The sequence below is a fragment of the Bubalus bubalis genome, chromosome 2 (assembly GCF_019923935.1).
Source record: "Bubalus bubalis isolate 160015118507 breed Murrah chromosome 2, NDDB_SH_1, whole genome shotgun sequence".
Classification (NCBI taxonomy): Eukaryota; Metazoa; Chordata; class Mammalia; order Artiodactyla; family Bovidae; genus Bubalus; species Bubalus bubalis.
The window spans coordinates 156,425,272-156,438,109 of NC_059158.1; the positions used below are offsets into that span (position 1 = coordinate 156,425,272).

Genomic DNA, 12,838 nt, shown 5'->3' on the forward strand with positions numbered 1-12,838 from the left:
TAAATGGGGATTTGGGAAATTAAACTGTAATTTCCCAAGGGGTTGGTGAAAGAATCAAAGAGGAATCCTATAAAGTGATGTTTCTGTCTTAGTATGTGTTCTAATTGTAATGCATTCGAATGTGTTTTTCTAAATTATTATTCTCCCAAATTTGAACATGACTTGCTTTAATGTGGGAATACATGTCTGAAGTGAACACGTTCACCATGATATTGAAGGAATTTATCGGCCAATAAAATTATTGTTAAAAGAGTTTCTTACAGCAAGGAGGGAAATCACTATGTGTTGTCCTCACCTTTTTTTAAATGTTTATTTATTTATTTGGCTGCACTGGATCTTAATTGCTGCATGCAGGGTCTTTAGTTGTGACACATGGGATCTAGTTTCCAGGGTTGGAACCCAGGGCCTCTGCATTGGGAGTGCAGAGTCTTAACCACTGGACTACCAGGCAAGTCTCTCTTACCATTTTTGAAGCTATGTTGATTTCAGGTCTCCCATGAAGGTATGGATCAGAACTTGGCTGTCTGATATAGTAGCCATTATCTTCAGGTGGCTACTTAAATTTAAATTCAGTAAAATTACATAAAATTAAAACTCTAGTCCCTCAGTCATACTCTCCACAGTTCAAGTGCTCAGTAGCCTATTGTACAGGCACAGTTGGAAATACAACACTCCCCTCATTGCACAAAGTGCTACAGGACAGCCTGTGCTAGGCTTATTCTTATATAGAAGACGTTAGTGGGAGATAACGTAACTTCTAATTTGGGGAGGTTCATATCTACTGCAGAACTTATGCAGTTGTTCTTAGATGTTACCTATAAGATGCTGGTCTTTAGAACTTCCCCTGGAACAGAATCCAAACCTCTTGATTATTTTAGACATGACTCGTAGTACAACTAGCAATGTCCTGTGAGACAGGTGAAACCTGATTTCAGACCCACTCATTCTTCAACGAATACACACCCAAGGTGTACCATAAGCTTTGGAGCAGAGTATCAGGTAGAATATCTACTATTCATTGTAAATTGTTCCTAAAATTGGAGTCTCTTGAAGCCTATTTGTCCGTAACTCTGGATAATGCCAGATAATCCTTAGTGAATTCCACAAGTTCCACCTCTCGCCTGTATTTTTCTTTGTTATATTTGATCAGGAACCAGATGAAAGTAGAGTTGATCTTCACTAATGTTCAAAGGAACTAGCTCTTACATTGTGTTTGCTACTTCCCAGTTCCCCTTCCCTGCCGACTGAGAAACCTAGGATTATTATATCTGCTTTATTTTAAGACAGTATGGACTGCTCAGTTCCTTTATCTCCTGAAAGATCATTTTCTAACTCTCTCCACAATGTGCGTATACTCATCATGTCTTTTATTTAAGAGAATGGAAACAAACTAAAGAATTGCAGAGTTCAATGACATTGAACAGTGACATTATAGGATGGAGCCCACCCTTTGATATCCTAGAGTAGGGCTTTTTATCCTGAGGTCTGTGATTTTAAGGGAGTTGTGCAAATGCATTTTTGAATGTGCTTGTATCATATCCTCACAGTGTCCTTGATCCTGAAAAAAAAAAAAAAGTTACAAACAACTGGCTGAGTTGAAAGAAAAGATTGAATGAGGGAAGATAGAGATGTTCCTTTTCACCTGTTAGTGAAATTCAGCTGGGATTCAGCTCCTTCCTCAGCCAGCTCATTTGTACTCTGGCTCTCTCCCAACTGAGAGTTGCCACAAGTTTTGCTTGTCATCACCTGCTGTTCCTCTCTTTATGATCAACAGCATCTCACTTCTCAGTCTAGAAAACTAAATGCAACATCCAGCAAAGGTTAACATTTTAAAATTGCTGCTTTCATAATACATTTTTCTTTGTTAAGTGAGGCTCTGAGACAGCTGTGTGTCTTTAAGAAAACTGAGAGGCGTTCCATGCCCTGGTCCTGTCAACTGACCATTGGCTCCAATTTGTCTATAAAGATTGTGGCTTATAAATCGGTAAGTGGTAGGTACACATTTTTTAAAGAAATGTTACCAGGCAGACAAATGTGCTTATATAAGAAACTGGCAATTCATGTGTGGGTTATTCAAAACCATAATTACTGCTTCTCTAACTGCTCTCCCTGTTTATTTCATCTCTATTTAGCTTTTATGTAAAAAGCATGCTAAGAGAGGAAGTTTTAAGAATTGACACGCAAATTCGTGAAGCGTTCCATATTTAAAAAAAAAAAAAAAAAAGAATTGTCTGTAATAGAAGTTGGTTCCCTCCTCTTTCTCTTTCTCTCCATTGACAATTGATTGTTAATCACAAGTTTCAAGTCTTTCCCTCTCCTTTCCTTTTTTAAAAGAAAGAAAATGAAATGCATTAAGTTGCATTATTGTAGTATTGTAGCAGAAATACAGATACAAACCAGAGTTAAGTTTAGAGTTTTTAAAGCTCAGTCCCATCTAATTCAATTATAAATGATCTGGTAGTAATAGCATCTAAAAAATATGAGCACATTTTGACCTATTATTGTGAAATGGCCTTTTGTAGCATATGTGCATAATAGCACACTTTCAAAAATGAGTTGTTTTTGGTAATGACTTGATGACATACCAGTTTGAATGTCAGCCTCTGATCCATGCTTCCACATAACCCTCCTTGCCTTTTTTCTTTAAATGTACAAAATAAATATATAAACACACTTAAATATATAAAATGTAAAAAGCATGTTTTTTTATAAACTGTTTTTTTTTTTTTCTTTTAATATTCAAGGACTTAATTCCAAAGCATACTACATGCATGAGCACCCTGGAGGTACTTCAAGGCCTAGAATAGTGTCCTTGAGAAGGAGAATAAGTCTCTTTCCTTTTTTTTTCCCTTTTGGTAGCTTCTTTTTTGTGTTATCTTATTGATTTCTGACTACTGATAGACTGCTTTCCCCTTTCTTCTCTATTGAAAAAGTATGGTAACAAAATGTAGGGTGTTCTTTTATTAAACAGTCTGTGGGCTTTGCATAGAAAGTGTTTGAGTATCTATGAATATTAATATTTATCTATGGATTACCCTTGGGGAAAATAAAATGTAGAAAGGATTATAAAATAAAATTTCCACAGTAAGCCAGAGACGACAAACCAGTGTAGCTGGAGTGATTGTTTTGGATTTTTTTCTGTAAAGCAGAGAATATATTAGTTTTTCCTCTTTCGTCAGTCTGAATCCTGACTTTGCTTGTTTTCCCTTTATTTTTCTTTCGGAAATCAGATTACACAGGAGAAAGTTAAAAAGTGTTGGACGGTTGTGGATGCAAGAACTCTGAAAAAAGAAGCTATACAAAAAGAAACAGTTTATTGCTTGAATGATGATGATGAAACTGAAGTTTCAAAAGAGGATACTATTCAAGGTATTATGCCAGTGAGAGTTTCACTGTTTCCTGGAAGATTTTCTTCAAGATGATATGAGGCAGGCTAGGTTTTGTATTGTTATTTGTCTAGAGATGCATCTGTGTGAGGGAATCATGGGATGCTGGGTTCTGTAACTCATCTACTGGGGCTTGGGCAGGGCTGTTCTGAAATAGGAGTATGCTCATGCATTCGGTCTCTCTGGGTTTTATTTATTTATTTTTAATTGTTGATGATTGCTTTACAATACTGGTTTGATTTCTGTCATACATCAACATGAATTAACCATAGGTGTACATATGTCCCCTCCCTCTTGAATCTCTCTACCACTTCCTGCCCATTCCCACCCTTCTAGGTTATTACAGAGCCCCAGTTTGAGTTCCCTGAGTTGTACAGCAAATTCCCATTGGCTGTCTGTTTACATGTGTTAGTGTATATGCTTCCATGCTACTCTCTCCATTCATCTCACTCTCTCCCTCTTCTCAAGTGACAGGACTTAATACTTGGCTTTGTTTTGAAGTCTGAAGCTTACTAGCTAGGCAAATGCTTCTATTAACTTGGGTGAAGCAACTTTTTTTGTGAATCTTTGACTTCCATGGTGATCATTTTTCTGAATGCCAATTTCAGGTCTCATAATGTGCAAGATTAGCTCCCTTAAGGTAATTTAGGGGATAAAAAAAATTATTTATATTTGTCATGTTGCTTTATATTCATTGGGATCTTTAGAGTTGTACTTCATATATTTATATGCATTGGCTCTGTAGAGTGTATTTAGATCATGTCTCTATCCCGAGGGCTTAGAAACCAGCTGAATGTTCAAGAGCTAAAGTGATAAGATACCAAATGATGGTTAAGATAGAAGCTAGAGTCTTTATATAATAAATTTATCACCAGACTACTATGTGCTAAATAGTCTCAGTGTAATTTTAATTTGCAAGCCTTGAAAAAATTCCTTTTATCTCTGTGGCATTGTATCACAGTGTTTGTGTATATTTATATGTTTTGCAGTGTTTCAGGGGGTAGGAGAGTGATTAAAAGTGGTAGTGGTTATGCCTCCTTTCTTTGTTCTCATGGGTTATATTTAGAATGTAATTACCATCCCATAATCTCTACTAATTCTTTAGTTAAGAACAGAAATTTTGAAGTCAGACTGGTTAGAATCTTGGCTCCACTACTTGCTAGTCATTTAATCCTCGTATAATGACTGTCTCATAGTAGGAGGATTAACATGATTAAGGGCATAAGACCAGAAAAGTAGAGGGCCTTCTCAGTGATACTGAGTAGTTGGGTAAGATGTACTGGGCATATGCAGATTTGTGGTCAGAGCAGTATATAAAAGACAACCTGCATTTTCTCTTTTAATCTTCACAGCAAGCAGTGAAGTAGGCACTCTTGTCCCCATTTTACAGATAAGAGAACTGAGGCTGAAAGACATTCATTAACATGTGCAGTATCACATAGTTAACAGCTAGTAGATTTGAACCCAGGGCTGCAGGAGTCTGTGTTTCTCCATACTATTCTGAGTTAGGAAGGGTTCTGAATGATACACTGAAGAGTTGATGCTTAATTTTGAGAGCAGCATGAAGCTGTTTATAATTTTGAGGAGCAGAATGTCAGAGTTGTGTTTTAAGACAATTAATAGGACATCTGGGTATAGGATGAATTGGAAGGAGAAGGGACTAGACGTGAGGGTGCCAATTCTTTTGGTTGCAAGCAAAGAAAGCAACTCTGGTTTATCTTAGGCAAAAAGCAAATTCATTGGTAGAGCAATGGAGAGGAAAGAGTTAAATATGGTTTAAGTTCAAAGGTGTGTAGCTTTTCTCTCTTAGCTTTTTGCAGTTACCCACATGCTTCCTTTGCCTGTCGTCTACTCTCTACCCGCTAATAGGTAGAGTTCTCTCTTCTAGATAGATTAGTTAATACGAGCAAAGACTATGGTCGTATTTGTAGTCTGTTCTCTACTTTTGGCCATATACAAAAGTTGCAGTAATTGATTTGCCCTTTAAAAGATGAACCAGAAAACATGACACTTTTAATGAGAAGTTTCAAATTACTCTTAAACAATTCAAATAAGATGTCTGAAAAAACATTATGTACCACTCTTATGTGCCATGTATTTCCCTCTTAATTTTTTGTTGAAATTTTTTTATCATTAGCTTTTATTAAGACATACAGAAACATGTTTCTTTTTAATCAAATACATTGAATGAACAGAGTGAGAGGGACTAATAAACATTGGATCACAGAATCTGCCCCCAGACACACATGTTTTTTTGTTTCTTGGAGTGAAGATGCATGCATGTGCCCACAGTCAGACTCCTTGGATTTTGATGATCTTTCTCCCTATTAAACATATAATACTATATAGTGAAAGGGCTCGACCGTACATAGAACAAAGACTCTGAAACAGGGTTGGAGTTTTTTTAAGGAGCCAAGAGCCTATGCTGCTAAGTCACTTCAGTCGTGTCCGACTCTGTGTGACCCCACAGACGGCAGCCCACCAGGCTCCCCCGTCCCTGGGATTCTCCAAGCAAGAACATGAGAGTGGGTTGCCATTTCCTTCTCCAATGCATGAAAGTGAAAAGTGAAAGTGAAGTCGCTCAGTCGTGTCCAACCCTCAGTGACCCCATAGACTGCAGCCTTCCAGGCTCCTCCATCCATGAGATTTTCCAGGCAAGAGTACTGGAGTGGGGTGCCATTGCCTTCTATGTGTGAATACCCTAAGTAATTAAAAAATATATATATATACACAGTCCTACCCCAGAAATAAAATAAATTTAAATGCAGAAAAATATCCAGCATATCAGTTGAATGTCTGAATAGAAAAATTTTGGCATCTTCCATTAGGCATTTATATATCTCCAGCATCCATTTTTGGGAACATTTTGTTCTGAAATTTTCCAGTAGGCGTTTTTCTCTGTAGATTTCCAGGTTTCTGAATAAATGTGTTCTTGTTATTATTTGTATAAATCATGATTATACTTTATAGTCATTCATGGTTTATATTTGGTTGATAACTAGTACATTGCATTTGCTGCTATTCTTTCTTCTAGGCTGGATAATCATCAAGGTAACTAGATGGCAGAATATGCTACTTTAAAAAATGTAATTAGATTTTAATTATCTCTATATTGTATATGTTTGTGGATCTGCTACTTCCTTTCCCTCATTGATCACAAGGGACAGAAATTTGATTCCAGGGAACAGTATATAGAGGCTTGATCCGGAGTGTGCATATATTGTTAATGTATGTGTGGGGCCAATTTCAGCTTGTAGAAAATGAGGCCCCATATGCTTAACAGATACTCTTCTCTTGTTCTCCAGGGTTCCGCTATGGGAGTGATATCATTCCTTTCTCTAAAGTGGATGAGGAACAAATGAAGTATAAATCGGAGGGCAAGTGCTTCTCTGTCTTGGGATTTTGTAGATCTTCTCAGGTAAAGCACATATTCTACTAATTGTAAACAAAACAGACAAGCTTTTTTTCTCATTATTTGAACTGGTGTGGTTTTGATTGGACCTTTTGTTTATACTTATTTCACTTTTAATTTTTCTGAGTGTAGTTTGCAGTGCTACTATCTTTGATTTTTGAAGATTGAAAATCAAGAGGTGGAGAAGTCAGCATAAATCAGAAGAACAAACTCAATGAAAAGTCACTTCTTAGCTTTGGTGTCAGTGGTAGCTCATGGTAGCCTTAAAGAAACAGCAACCAGTTCTTTGCTGTTGTATTCCTTTCTCTAATTGTAAACTGGAATGTTTTATAGGAATGAAAGTCTAGTTGGGTTTTGAATGACCATAGATCTCTTAGAATATCATTGATTTATGCCAGTCACCCTTCTCAGAGATCTAAGATGTGAAGCTCATTCATAAGTCGTTTTTTAGACTGCAATACAGAGATGCAAAATAGACACAATGGGAGATGAAGTAATTCAGTGAAGGCTGTGAGATACAATACACGGTCCTAGAAAGAGTCATTAAAGACTCATAGAGGTCTTAAGTGAAATGTTCTTGAAATGTACTTGAATAAGTAGAAAGTGCATCTTTTCAGGCTTTTTAGGGATGAAGAGATTCTTGTTGGCTCCAGAAGAACTCAAGTGAGAATTAAAATAAAATAAATATATTCCAGTATACCAGATTTGAACTTCTTCATGTTGCTCTAGCATGTGGTCCTTGTGTAAGTCAGTGTTAGAATAATTCAGTGAAGTTGGGGAGAATGTGTTTCATGATATGCTCAAACTGTTAGGTGCATTTTTAAGATTCATAAGCCAAAAATTGAGACTATTTACTTAAAGTCAATACAGTTTTAATGGTGAGATTAAATACTTTTTGAAAGTTGAGAGTCTCTAACAAATTACAATCAACATACTTTTCTTTAAAATTATTTACTTTGGGAGGAGTGATTAAACTTAAAATTTATGTTTATTAAAGTCAGTGCTTTTGAGTCATGTGAAACAGAGCCTCCATTCAGACCTGCTTGTAGAAACTGGCCTCTTGGGAACTAATTCCAGATAGGCAGAAAAGAATTGCCTATCTAAAACCGCTACAACTGTAATTCAGGACTCAAAAAACTTAAATTATCTGTGTCACAGTGGGTGTGGGGGCCCATTTAGTTAAATGATGAAGCAAGAAAGAGTGAGCTGAAAAAGTACATATTCCATTTAAAGAGATTTTTATTCACTTAAACTGAAGTTTTAAGTCATGAAGTATTTTCTAAATCAACTTTTTTTGATGTTAAGCTCTAAGTTATTTTTATCTTAAGTACAGTATCAGATACAATAGAAATAGTCATAATAGCTACCATTTACTGATTACAATATTAGTCAGTATACTAAGCATTTTATATAAATTCCCATTTAATTCTTATTATAACCCTCTTCAGTTCAGTTCAGTCACTCAGTCGTATCCAACTCTTTGCAACCCCATGGACTGCAGCACACCAGGCCTCCCTGTCCATCACCAACTCCCAGCGTTTACTCAAACTCATGTCCATTGAGTTGGTGATGCTATCCAGCCATCTCATCCTCTGTCATCCCCTTCTCCTCCCACCTTCAATCTTTCCCAGCATCAGGGTCTTTTCCAATGAGTCAGTTCTTCGCATCAGGTGACCAAAGTATTAGAGTTTCAGCTTCAACAACAGTCCTTCCAATAAATATTCAGGACTGATTTCCTTTAGGATGGACTGGTTGGACAACCCTCTTAGGTAGGTGCATGATACGTACTTTATATATTAGGAAATTGAGGTTCAGAGCTGTTAGATAATAGGCCCAAGGTGACCCAGTTCGAAGGTGGTAGAGATGGGTTTTGAACAAGGTCTCTCTGACTCTAAAGCTATGCCATTAGTCAGCTGTGATCTGTGCACCAGTAGACAGGCTCATTTTTGAATAGTCTAGCTTTTATATCAGAGAAGGCAATGGCACCCCACTCCAGCACTCTTGGCTGGAAAATCCCACAGACAGAGGAGCCTGGTAGGCTGCAGTCCATGGGGTCGCTAAGAATTGGACACGACTGAGCGACTTCACTTTCACTTTTCACTTTCATGCATTGGAGAAGGAAATGGCAACCCACTCCAGTGTTCTTGCCTGGAGAACCCCAGGGACGGGGGAGCCTGGTGGGCTGCCGTCTGTGGGGTCGCACAGAGTCGGACATGACTGAAGCAACTTAGCAGCAGCAGCAGCAGCTTTTATATACTTGCTTTTGTGTATTGTGTTAACAAATGCATACACAGCATCTTAAGAAGGTTTTTCCATAGCAACTAAGGTAAAGTGTACATATGTACCTTCTAACAGACTAGTAATTAGCTTTAAATAAATAAGATCACATAGTTTTCCAGATTCCCTTAAACTGAGGGACACTAATATTTCTAGATTGAATTAGTGTGAAACTTTTCATTATATAAAATGGACTTTTTTTTTTTTTTTTTTTTGAATTGTGAATTACTCTTAAATTTTCAGGAGACTTTTCACTTTGTCTTCTTCCAAGTTGTCAGTGTTCTTGGTATCTAATTATAGGATGGATAAGAATTTAGCCAGAAATTCCCCCAAATTTCCCTGACTGTCCTTTGAGAAGTCATTTAGGTGCCTTAGGAAAAGGTATCATTAACTGTTCTTGAATCAATCAACTATTACAGATTCTAATAAAAGGGCAAATAATCTATACAAATGTAGCAGACTGAAAATATAAAATTATTCCCATATTTATTCAAATAATGGTTTTCAGATGGGGAATGGATGTGAAGATGGAGGGTATTTGGATTATATGGGCCTCACCTCCGCACCTTTGAGACTCAGTTTTCTTGAACTGCTGTTACTGTGAAAGTGCTCACAATTTCTCAGCATTAGAGGTGGGAGTGCAGAAAAAATATTTAAGAAGCATTACTTTTCTTATGGTACCTTCTTAGAAACTCTGGGCTCAAGATGACATAGATCAAAGAGATGTTGATCTTGGTTGATAGATGCAGGTGGTTATAATATCAGGAACTCTTCGTATTCATTTTCTAGTCTGTCTTTGACTCTGATGCTCTGCTGGTTAAGTAATTTAAAGGACAAATGGTACTCTAGTCTCTTGCAATTCATCAGTGCTTTGTCATTGCTCTTAGGATGAAGTCCAAACCACTTTGCTTATGAGACTTCATGATCTGATCTATGCTAAATCTTACTCATCTGACTTTACATTTATTGTGTTTAATTTATTTGAACCTCAAGTAGTAAGTTGTTTCTAGTGCCTGTGAATGTTTTTCAGCAAGAGCATTTTGAATAGAATTTCTTAATAACGTGACATTATGGTTTCATATGTTCCTTACTTTGGATCTAAACCAGTTCTTTTCCTCACTTCCTCATGTAGGTCCACATGAAGTATTTTATGGGAAATCAAGTTCTAAAGGTCTTTGCAGCAAAAGATGATGAGGTGAGTTGACAGTAGGTCTTTGAGGCAGGGCCACAGAATTGAATTGTCATTTTAAGTGAGTTGTTTGGGGCTTTTATAGTTTAAAATAACATTAATTCTTGCAACAGCAGTGGGGAAATTCACTGACTTTTAGCTTTGAAAAAGGAGAAGTGATAAATGAATTTGTCGTAGCATGAGCACAAGGCCTGAGAACATAGACCTGCAATTGGAGATCAGGTGAATATTAAAAACGAAAACGTTCGAGAAAATACATTTAATTTGGGGATCTCATGGTCACAGGTTCAGGAAGTGTGGCATTAGGTTAATATTTTCATTTTCATAAGCAGAACATTCAGTGCTGGCTTGAACTGAACAAAGCTTGAACTGAACTGGAGGTAATGAAATTCCAGCTGAGCTATTTCAAATCCTAAAAGATGATGCTGTGAAAGGGCTGCACTCAGTATGCCAGCAAATTTGGAAAACTCAGTAGTGGCCACGGGACTGGAAAAAGTCAGTTTTCATTCCAGTCCCAAAGAAGGGCAATGCCAAGAATGTTCAAACTGCCAAAGTACACTTATTTCATTTGCTAGCAAAGTAATGTTTAAAATTTTTCAAGCTAGGCTTCAACAGTTCATGAACCGAGAACTTCCAGATATTCAAGCTGGATTTAGAAAAGGCAGAGGAAGCAGAGATCAAATTGCCCACATCCGGTGGATCATAGAAGAAGCAACAGAATTCCAGAAAAGCATCTATTTCTGCTTTACTGATGATGCTAAAGCCTCTGATTGTGTGGAAACAAACTGGAAAATTCTTAAAGACTTGGGAAACCCATACCACCTTACCTGCCTCCTGAGAAACCTGTATGCAAATCAAGAAGCAACAGTTAGAACTGGACATGGAACAATGGACTGGTTAAAAATTGGGAAAGGAGTGCATCAAGGCTGTATATTGTCACCCTGCTTATTTGACTTATATGCAGAGTACATCATAGAAATGCCAGGCTAGATGAAGCACAAACTGAAATCAAGATTACAGGGAGAAATATCAATAATAACATCAGATATGCAGATGACACCACCCTTATGGCAAAAGCGAAAAAGGAACTGAGGGGCCTCTTGATGAAAGTGAAAGAGGAGAGTAAAAAAGGTGGCTTAAAACTCAATATTCAAAAAGCTAAAATCATGGCATTCAGTCCCATCACTTCATGGCAAATAGATGGGGAAACAATGGAAACAGTGACAGACTTTATTTTTCTTGGGCTCCAAAATCACTGCAGAAGGTGACAGCAGTCATGAAATTAAAAGACACTTGCTCCTTGGAAGAAAAGCTATGACCAACCTAGACAACATATTAAAAAGCAGAGACATTACTTTGCTAACAAAGGTCTGTCTAGTCAAGGCTATGGTTTTTCCAGTGGTCATATATGGATGTGAGAGTTGGACTATAAAGAAAGCCGAGCGCCGAAGAATTGATGCTTTTGAACTGTGGTGTTGGAGAAGACTCTTGAGAGTCCCTTGGACTGCAAGGAGATCAAACCGATCAATCCTAAAGGAAATCAATCCTGAATATTCATTGGAAGGACTGATGCTGAAGCTGAAGCCCCAGTACTTTGGCCACCTGGTGTGAAGAATTGACTCTTTGGGAAAAGACCCTGATGCTGGGAAAGATTGAAGGCAGGAGGGGAATGGGATGACAGAGAATGATATGGTTGGATGGCATCACTGGCTTAATGGACATGAGTTTGAGCAAGCTCCAGGAGTTGGTGAAGGACAGGAAAGCCTGGCATGCTGCAGTCCATGGGGTTGCAAAGAGTCGGAAACAACTGAGCGACTGAACAACAGCAACAAAGCATCCTGAAGATCCACTTACTCACTGGATAGCTTCCATCGTTGAGAAATCGGTCTTATTCTCTTTGCCCCTTTCTTTTCATTCTCTTCTACATCCTAAGAGATTGTGTTTTCAGGCTGGTTTCTGTCTGACTAACAACCCATGACTGTTGCATCCTATGTGCACACCTGCCCTCTCTACAAATATTTCCTATGCAGTCTTCAAGTCTGAACTCGCTTGGAAATTTTAATGTTAACTGGAAGCTTACCATCCTGTGTCTGTTTCAGACTACTTAAACAGGTCTCCAAGTTCCAGAAGTTATTTATATTTGGAACTGGTAAACGGGATGCAGAAGGCTTGTTTGGGTGGTGGTGTTAGGGATCTAGTGCCCCCTTTTACCCTCACCTCTGAAAGGTAGCTGGCTGCTGATTTAGTGAATGGATATGCCAATATCCATTAGAACAGTAAAATTAAGAGAAGAAAATGCTTGGCTTCCACTCAGTGTTGGATTTGTTAATGCACAGTAGGTGTATGCGACTTCTCAAATTTGAAACTCCTACTTCATGGATTTCTCCTGAATCAAATCCTTTTGGGAATCATGCAGTTCTAGTATATGTTGTCAACACAACTGCATTTTTAACTTCTGCCAAAGTTTTAACTCCAGCTTAATGTGCTTTTACCCAGAGAAAATTTTGATCACTTCGTGTGATTGCTGGGTATGAGTAAGAAAAGTCACGTCACAAAGCCATGTTAGCACATGTC

The 12,838-nt window shown here is 37.7% G+C and overlaps 1 protein-coding gene across 4 annotated transcripts in view; it reads left to right on the forward strand.

The window, feature by feature from the left end:
• XRCC5 (X-ray repair cross complementing 5) overlaps window positions 1-12,838 on the forward strand; it is an 84,283-nt gene that overhangs the window by 13,379 nt on the left and 58,066 nt on the right. For all 4 annotated transcript variants that reach the window (XM_025278223.3, XM_006076459.4, XM_006076460.4 and 1 more), the window contains exons 7-10: window positions 1,870-1,984; window positions 3,231-3,369; window positions 6,692-6,804; window positions 10,208-10,270. In XM_025278223.3, coding sequence (XP_025134008.3) covers window positions 1,870-1,984; window positions 3,231-3,369; window positions 6,692-6,804; window positions 10,208-10,270 — 430 coding nt within the window. The remainder of the gene's footprint in view (window positions 1-1,869; window positions 1,985-3,230; window positions 3,370-6,691; window positions 6,805-10,207; window positions 10,271-12,838) is intronic.